The sequence below is a fragment of the Cucumis sativus genome, chromosome 3 (assembly GCF_000004075.3).
Source record: "Cucumis sativus cultivar 9930 chromosome 3, Cucumber_9930_V3, whole genome shotgun sequence".
Lineage (NCBI taxonomy): Eukaryota > Viridiplantae > Streptophyta > Magnoliopsida > Cucurbitales > Cucurbitaceae > Cucumis > Cucumis sativus.
In genome coordinates this window covers 12,404,152-12,414,114 of record NC_026657.2, presented here as the reverse complement: position 1 = coordinate 12,414,114, position 9,963 = coordinate 12,404,152, and the positions used below count along the sequence as shown (strand labels likewise).

Below are 9,963 nucleotides of genomic sequence, written 5' to 3'. Positions count from 1 at the left end.
TTTATAAATATATTTTACTTTTGAAATTTAAATTATTATTATTCCTACTATTAATATTATTAATCACGTATTCTAGCTTAGAATAAAAAAATAATCTACCAAATAAAATGAATGGCTAGTGCTGAATTAAAGGTCATTTAAATTAACTATTTAAAAAATATTCATTTTTATTCAAACATCCTTAATAAATAAAAGTTAATTCGATTTAAAATACCCTCTTTAAAGTTATTTTGAATAGGTAATAAACAATTAAATTTGGTCTAAAATGACTTATTTTTTACATTAAACACTTGAAAATATATTCAAAACAAATTAGAGAGTCAATAGCACAACACAAGATATAAAAAGATAAAAATATAAAAAGATAAAAAAAAGAAAATTAAAGGAACAAATTTATGGTTTTATCTTAATAATTAGGATTAGCAAAAGAAGATATAAGCTGAAAAAGAGTGTGGCTCATGCTCTAACTTACTATATGGTTTCCTGATAATTGGTTTTGTCTAAATGAATAAAATCGTACGAGTTAGATGTATTTTTACTTGAATTAAGAACCATGACTAATTACTAACGTTAGACACAAAATTTAATGAATGAATAAATAAATAGTTGCAGTACTTATCCCCTTCGCATATTCAAAGATATATATTGAACTCATACATATAACATAATCTAATCCAGTTAGGGTATCTTTAATTAACATTAAATTTTATGCTAAGATTGAAATTCTATATGCATTTCTTTTGATTCCCCATTCTTTAATTTAAAGCTTTTAACATAGAATTTTACTTTACTACTCCACATCATATGACCTAAAGATTTATATTAGTCTAATATGTGAATACATATATATAAAAGAGTACGTAGGAGTGTTCCAGATTGGGTAGAAGTATGGATGGGTGTATATAAACCTCATAGTGGACTATCGGATGATGGGGCTTTACTATAAACCTCGACGCATACCGGCCCAAAGTTTAGCCTACAACTCATTGAGAATCTCCAAAAAGCTAAGTCCATTAAGGGCACAAAATTCATGATTTTTTAAGTCTATCATTTTAAACAGTGGCATTCATATCCCCAATATCTACTTAACTTTTATAATTGATCTCTACTTAACCACCTTAATTAATCACTGTGATATCTACCTAAATCATATCACCAATATCACTTATATCTACCCAATAGTATATCAATATCACTCATATCATTTATATAACCAATATGTATCTACACACAATTTATAATATCATTACTTTTAAATATACAATTACAAAATTCATATTTTAATGTTTTTGAATGAAGGCTTCAATTGAGTCAACAAATTATTCCATCAATGTTAGAATCCTTTGCATGACTAATATATTAGTATATTAGTGTTATTAAATGATTTAATATACATTATCACGTTCATAATAATAGAAGTTAAATAATTTACTAATAGATTCTGTAAGTTACAAACTTTTAGTTCAATTATCTAACTACATTCTAATTACTATCATGCAACTTAACAACTTAACTCTATGAGACAAATGTTTCTTTTACTAAAAGAAAATGTTGCTTAATAATAGACTATTATATATATTTTAGTTGATAAAAGTCTATAACTAATAGATTTCATTCAATTAAATCTAAAAAAAAAAAGTACGTAAAGAATGAGACAATTACAATTACATATTATATAAAGCTATATTTGCAAATAGGTGAGCTCTAGTTTGCACCCCACTACCATCATTAAAAAAAAGTTACAAAATACTTTAGAAATACTATTCAAACAAGGTGGTTATATTCGTTTGATAACAAAATGAGATTGGAAAGTGAACGATGGAAAATATATAGACTTTTGGCATGGTGATTGGAATAATGAAATACCATTGAAAATTAAAGCTTCAAGACTATTTCCTCTATCAATGATAATCAATAATGAAACGATTGCAGATGTATGGAATGATGATATTGGTGATTGGGATATAAAGACTAGAAGACCTTTTAAACGACAGAGAAATCAATATTTGGAAATCAATCAAAGCATCTTTTTCTAGAATATCTAGCCACATAGGTATAAACAAACATGAATGGAAGTTGAACAACCACGATGCTTTCTCTACTATGTTTGTCAAAGATGTCATCCTTACTTCCAACTTATCGGTTGATGAGACTTCGCACTACAAGTATTTATGGAAGTCCAAAATCCCCAAAAAATGCAAAGTTTTTTTATGAACTCTGCTTCATAATGATGTTTTGTTCTCTGATTTGATTAAAAAAAGAATCAAAACAATGTGTCTAAGTCCAAATCGGTGTGTACTGTGTAAGTCTGATAATGAATCAATCGATCATCATTCATCCAGTGTCCTACAACTTAATATCTCTAGAACAAGGCTGATATTATACAAGATTTACACAACATTTCAGCTCCTCCTTACAACCTTCGAAACAATCTTTCAACCATCAACCCAAAAACCAAAACATGTGCTATTCCATTTAATTTTATGGTTGCGGTTCTATGGGGTCATTTGGTTGGAGAGAAACAAAAGGATTTTCAACGATTGCTCTCAAACCCCAATCAAGTTATGGGATATATGCAACTACACATGTCTATGGACTTCAAAAAGCAAGTTTTTTTTTTTTTTGTTAATTACTCACCCACAGATATATCTCTAAATATCAATGCTTTGTTATAATTGCATTATTGGATATAATGAAGGTGTTAAAACGGTACTCACCTAGTGGAGATATTTGGGTAAAAAAAAGACCGTTGGTATTCTTTTCTAGAAAAGAACATTGGTTTTGTTAAATACTGAATCATCAAACCTCCTACAAAAAAAGTTATATAATAAGGTCTCATATTGTATTAAGCTCGTATGATTTTTACTTTTGGTTATCTGACAACTTTGTAATATAAAGAATAAAACATAATAAACATAATATGGGTTTATGGGTTATTATGATTATAGTTAATTTGAATTCAACCCACATTGTATAAAATTTATTTTCTTCACCTTCATTGAAAGTTGTTTAAGACAAGATCGAAGCTCAGTTCATGTGATCGTTTAATCCGAAAAGGAAATGATCATGAATTTTCGGTTCACATTATACAACCTTGAGGACCATACTTGTTCTCACACCACCAGTATCACACACATTCCAAATGAGAATTAAAAGATAGGGTCTTATAAGACCAACTAATTCTTTTTATGCTTAATTTCAGGTAAATTAAACTTTGAAATAAATCTATCCATCACTCGTAGATTTGAAAAGCCAAAGTTAAATTTCCATATCTTTGCAAATGCCAACAAAAAAAAAAAAAAAAAAAGAAAAAGAAATGAATAGCTTAGGATACTAAATTAAGTTTCTTGTTTATATTACTGTCGTTGCAGTTATGATGGCTAAGGTTTTTTTTTCTTTAATCTTTTGTTTTTGGAACATGTAAAATACTCTTTAGAAAAGTTATAACACAAAATTTAATGTTGAAAGTTATAAGACATATAAGAGACAAGCCCTATATAATTTATGACCTACTTGAATATTCTGTAATTGTTTTTGGTTCATTTGATAATGCTGTATTTTTCTGTATAATTTATTATTGTTAAATCCAATATGAACAAATAATCGAAAAATAGAAGATATTGATCAAAGTTCAAATTTCTATTGCTATACACACCTTTGTTTTAGTGTAGGTAAGAAAAATTAAGAGTTTACATAAAAACCAATCAACTTGCATTTTCAAAATTACAAAATTCTAAAAGTAACAAATTTAAAAGTAGATTATCGACAGATTATTATTTGATTATCGTCTAATTACCGTTATATTTATCAAATTTACAATACAAACAAAAAAAATAGTGTTATGAATGGTTTTTTTCTAACTTTATTTGTATCTAATGCAAATTTTCCTAGGAGAAAAACCTTACAACCTATTTAATAACATTTATTATCATATATATCAACTAATGTTAGCAATACTAAAAATTTAATGAGCCTTTTTAATTGCATTTTAACTGTCATGATAGAATTTAAAATTATCAAATAGTGGCATGTATAAACAAAATGTTTTTCTATGGATTAAAGTTTGGGTTCTCAATCAATTTTTTTGGTTTATTTATAAAACATTTACAAAATACTAATTCATCTTAAACTATGGGTTTTTACCAGTTTAGTTATTTAAAATAATTGGCCTAAATTTACTAACAATTTATCCAATAAAAAGAAAATGGAAAAGAAAAACCATTGTTAACTTGAAATATTCATAAATTTTAAAAAACCTCAAAGAATGCAAAGAAACCAGTAAGTATCAATTATCAGCAAACATAATCTTATCTTTCTGAGGAAAAAAACAAAACATATTCGATATTAATAAATCTTATTCCTTATAACATAGAATAAGAAATAAAAAACTGGTTACCAATGAAAGTAGGATTTGGGTTAGTTCTTTCCATAATATAATATAAAGCAGAAATGATAGTGATAAAAAAGTATACAAGTACGACGATTATGAAAACCCTAGACTCAAATTATAGGTCAAATCAAGGCTATAATATACTATAAATTAGCAAAGGAGAATTAATTCAACCAAATCTAATCATTTAAATAAAACCCCAGAATTTAAATAAAATGGGAAAGATTCATTTCAAAGGACATTCCAACGTATGTGATTTGCATTAGAATTATTAGTTTTATATAAAAAGTAAAAAACAAAAAACAAGAAATTAGGAATGTAAATAAATTGATGAAAAGCACAGTCATCGATAGAACAAAGATATATAGGGAGTGATTTGATCTAAAAAAGTGTGAAGAAAAGTGGGGGAAAAAAATTAATAAAAAACACTGTTGAACTTACACATCAGTCCTGAAAATTGGCTGATTTGATCTGATTAAACTAAACGGGAAGAACCAGAAAAACAGCCGCCATTTTTCGAAGCTTGAGCTGAAAGACCGGAATTTTACTAGAAACCCACTTCTTGTTTCAATCACCTTTTTCGTTTTTTTTTTTAAATTTTCAGGTAAAAAAAGAAAATTCGATTTTAGATTCTCTTAACAAAACAAACCCATCAAAATCCAACAACAAAAAAGAAGAAAAGGAAGAAAAAAAAGACACCCTGTCACATCAAACCACCACTTCCACCGGCTGCTCCGGACAGTGACGACTGAAGCTGCAGCAGGTGGTGGTAACAGTCGGCGGCGGTTGGCCGGTGTTCAGGATTCTGATCCATACACCTATTTTGAAGCTCCATTAACATCTTTGGAATCCCAATTAACCCACAAGTTTGAATCAAATATCCCACTCCCCACATATCCACTTTTACTCCATGCAAACCCCTTTCCATCTCTGGCGCGTGTCTCCCACTCGCCGCCGTGTACGGGTATATCTGCGGGGCTCCTACCGCCTCCTCAAACCCACATAAAATCCATTCTCCTTTTACCCTTTTCATTTCTTCATCTTCTTCTTCATTTTCATCTTCATCGTTATGATCCCTTCTTTTTTTCATCACCTTTTCCCAACAAATATCTCTATGCATGAAACACAAATCATGTAAGGCCACAAGTGCTTTCGTTACGTTCTTCAATGCTTCAATTAGTTGCTCGTAATTTGTGGGTCTCAATTTGCAAACCCTTGGCTTGAAAACCAATGCTAAATCTTTTTCTATTGATCCAATTATGAACTCCGAATGTGGGATTCTTTGATCCAAAAAGTCATAAATCTCTTTCACTGCCGTCCATTTTCTTCTACATGAGAAAAACTTGGTGATTAAATTTGGAGTCATTTCCACAACAATTCCATTTCCCATATCAATTCTCTCAAAATCACTTGAAATTCCCAATTTGTTGCATTGCTCAGCTAACAATGTTAGAATCCCACCAATTCTATAACATGGAACTAAGGCCTTGAGTCTCTCACTTGGAGATGATAAATCTAATGAATACAAATCCGTTCGGATGATTCTATTATCTAGGCCACGACTTAGTGCACAAAATGTAACCAAATAACCTATTGCATAGTATCCCAATACATAAGGAATGTCTAAGTAAGTCCAAAGAAGCTTATCCACTAAAGAGCTAGAAGGGTTATTATTCAGACCATTGTCTTTGATTTGATCTGTTTCTTCACCTCTCCATAAACAAAAATTTCTGATGAAACCCGTTATATTTGGCCATTTATCTAGCAAATTGTCGGTGGTGGTGGATGAAGATGATGGGGCATTATTTGGTTTACGAATTAATTGCATTTCCATGCAACAAAATTCGGAAACAAGGCGGTTAATGCAATCATCCCAAAGGCTTATGAACGAGTCTCGACTTGATGGGGTCGTAATACAAGGGTTGGTACGTATGATAGGGCATATAATCTCATAAATGAATGATTTGCAATCTAACATTTCGGTTGTGGTTGTAAACATAACCTCTTTACCCTGCGGTAAGTATGCGTATGTGTCTTTTCTAACAGGAAATCGTAGCTCTTCCGATGGTGGGTCTTGTATGTGCCATGAGAGCTCCGATAAGCTCGGAAGAGATATCGGTGGGATTCGTAGACACCCGACATAATATTCGGTTGGATCTTGATAATCCCATGAAGTATTTGCTGAATCAAACCATCTTAAGTTAGCCACATTAAGAACAAACTCACGAGAAGATATCTCTAATTAAACAACAATTGACTCTCTACTTAATCAAATGAACATAGTAAATGTGTTATGTTAGAAAGTCATTCCATAATAGGTACTAAGACTATGAAGAATCAATAAGAAGTAATTTGCAAGCTTTTCACAAGAAAATCGAGATATTCAAATTATAAAATTAAAAACTGAATAATGATGTTGAATTAGACTTACATCTTGAAGGCAGTTCAGTGGAGTGAAGAATAGAGAGCCTATGAGGAGGAGCTGACAATTGAAAATGAAAAGCCAAAGTGTTAGATCAATAAGATATGGAAAATGATTAGAAAAGAGAATATATAAAAATAATTACGATAATGCAAATTACCAGTGGAAGTGTAAAAAGGAGTAAGAGAAGGGGGTTTTCTTCTGCCAAACACTTTGATTTGTTGTCCTGAAACAAATCTATCAACAGAAAAGCCTTTAAGAGGGCCATGATCATAAGATTCCAATGTGCAAGCAACCATTGATTCATCAAAGAAAGTTAGCTCTTCAGCATTTAGAAACCCACATCCTTCAACTCTAATCCTCCCTCCTAATCTTTGCTCTTCACCACCAACTCCTTGATCTTCACCCCACAAACTCACTGACTCCTCCCATACCATCCTTACTTTTCCAATTCGACGATGACAACTCGCATCAACCGAACCATAATCAACTCCAAATACTTCTTTTGCCCGACCTACATAAATTCAACATATAGTTAAATTTAAGGCATGTGTTCAAACTTCTGCAATATCATTGAATGAAATCACTTACTCGGAAGAGGGAGGTGATTATGATGATCTCGAAAAGGAGGGGGAGGGGGGAGGGATGTAGTTAAAGGAAGAATTGGGGTTGGTTTGTTTCTCATTTTAGAGCCCATAAATTGAGAAAGCTCTTCAAAAACTTGTTCATCAAAAGAGGCAGGAAGTCTATGAAGTTTCCTCTCATAAGGTGAAAGACGAAAATAACTTTTACCAACTAATTGCTCTCTCTCTCCTCCTCTTTCCCATTCATAAACCTTCCTAAATTCACCCAACATATTGTCCCATTTCGTTCCTGCTGTTTTTGCATCTCTATTAACCCCATGTTTTTGGAGATACTCAGCTACTTCTCTATCTTTATCCGCTCTCGTTTTTCCAATGCCTCTTCCTCCTTGACCTACTACAATCCCACCAACAATTTCATTAGATCCACCACCTGTATAATACAAAAATTACACATCAACTATAATCATCAAACACTTCAAATTTACAAAATGATGGATGTTAATGTGAATTAAAAAAGTTTTTGACACTTATGACGAAATGAGAGAAATTTAATTTAAAATACAAAACAATATAATAACCAAACACTTCAAATTTTCAAAATTATCTGATGGGTTTTAATGAAAACAAGTTTTTCGATCGACCCATGAGTTGGATCTTACGAATAATTTAAAAAGTTCAAAATATTTTAATTGAAATGAAAGATATTTATAGAAAAAAAAAAGAAGAAGAAGAAGAATAGAAAAAAGGAAGCTAATTTAATAGTTGTTAATTTAGTGCCACCTTGATATTGAACTCTCCAAGCCCTAGCTAACCACAACATTTCATTGGGTTTCCAAACTGGGCTGACATACTTTCCCTTCCTATATTGTGCCTGATTTTGAGATTCCCCTTCTCCTTTACTTCTCGCCGGCAGCGGTGAATGAGAAGGAGATGATGTTGTATCCGAAGAAGACGCGGGGCCAACATTTGACGTGGCACCCGGACGACGCTGCGACGGAGATGCACTAGAATCACTACCAACCACAGGTATCGCCGGCTGAGAGGTGGTCGGAGATGGGAGAAGCTTCCATTGGCCGGCCGTGTATCTAGTCCGCTTTGGGTTCACAGCTTCGAACGGCGTCGTATTTGAAGTTGTTGTAGTGGAAAGATAAAGTGGCGTTGAGATAAAAGGAGTGGCAACAATGAGAGAGGAATCATGATGTTGGTGTTGATGGCGACGGTGGAGGTGGTGGTGGTGGCCGTGGTGGTGGTGGCTACCGCCGTGAGACCTTGTTTCTAAAGAATCATCAAGTGGGTCTTTAGGAGAAGAGGAATCATAGTGATCTTGTTGTTGTGGAGTTTCACCTTTTTCACCCATAATAAAAAGAAATTAAAAAAAAAAAAAAAGAATATTGGGGCCCAAAGAGAAAGAGTAAGAAACCAAAGTGTTTTAGAGAAGAAGAGGAGGCAGCACCATTGAATTGAAGATGGGGGGAGAAGAGTTAAAAAAGAAAAGAAAAGAAAAGAAATAGAGTGGGGTTTTTTTGTTATTGGTAGGAAAGGCATTGGGGTTTGCAGTGGCCTATTTTTGCTAAATTACGGCCAAGTCGTAGAAATCCATTATTAAAGCGATGAAGTAATAGACATGCTAAGTAAAAGCATGTAATAACTAAATCTAACCAAACAAAAACAATAATTATTATAATTAATAAATGCAATATTATAAAAAGGAATAAAAAAGAAAAAAGAGGTTGTTAGTGTTAGCTGCCTGTGCGGGGGGAACTGGCATGGATGATAAGACGAGTCATGGGTAATAATAACAAAATAGACTTGGAATTATTAATTTATTTCATTTTAATTTTTGTAGTTTGTTAAAAGAGAGACCAGCGTAGAGTGAGTGAGTGAGAGGGAGTAACTCAGAAAGAAATAAAGAGAGAGAAATAATTAAGTTGAAATTAAAGGGAGGGAGAGGCTAAGGCTAAGTGCCTAAGTAAGATGTGGACTATTCGAATCGATGGGGTCTGCTCCAATGACTTGCTCTTTGGCACTTTATGGCCACGTCTTGGCATATTTCAGTCACTATCAAACACACTCTCTCTCTCTCTCTCTCTCTCTCTCTCTCTCTCTTTGCTAATACACACACCTCATAAAATCACACTGATGGGGCATCGTTAACTTAAATCCATTTTTTATTCACTTTCAAGAGTATAGCAGGGTTGTTTATCTGTTGAGTATGCCTTATAAGTTATATAACATGCTAAGATGGACAGATATAGAATAGTTTTGCTTCAAACTTATTGTAAAAGAAAATACAAAAAATGTTTTTGACATTTTTAATAATATGAATATTTTAAATTTTTTTCTCTTTTGAGTTATAGCATCCATGAAAAAGAGATTTTTACCTCTCTCATCTTAGTTACTACTAAACTAATTAACTTTGTTGTTTTGTTAGATTAGAGTAAACTACACAAAATGGATGCAATCCTAACACTCGTAAATTATTAGTCTAAAAACACACCCAATTTATGGTAACAACTTTGCCTTTTATTATTATTATTATTATTATTGCATCTTGTCAAAATCTGAAG

At 32.0% G+C, this 9,963-nt stretch overlaps 1 protein-coding gene across 1 annotated transcript; it reads right to left on the bottom strand.

Annotated features, from left to right (window-relative positions):
• Positions 1–4,740: 4,740 nt before the first annotated feature.
• LOC101212506 lies at positions 4,741–8,959 on the bottom strand. The gene is made up of 5 exons (XM_011654468.2): positions 8,177–8,959; positions 7,404–7,826; positions 6,973–7,326; positions 6,822–6,872; positions 4,741–6,571 (listed from the first exon to the last, which is right to left on the bottom strand). The coding sequence occupies exons 1-5, from the start codon at positions 8,751–8,753 to the stop codon at positions 5,094–5,096; spliced, it is 2,883 nt and encodes a 960-aa protein (XP_011652770.1). The 5' UTR covers positions 8,754–8,959; the 3' UTR covers positions 4,741–5,093.
• Between the last annotated feature and the right edge of the window lie 1,004 nt (positions 8,960–9,963).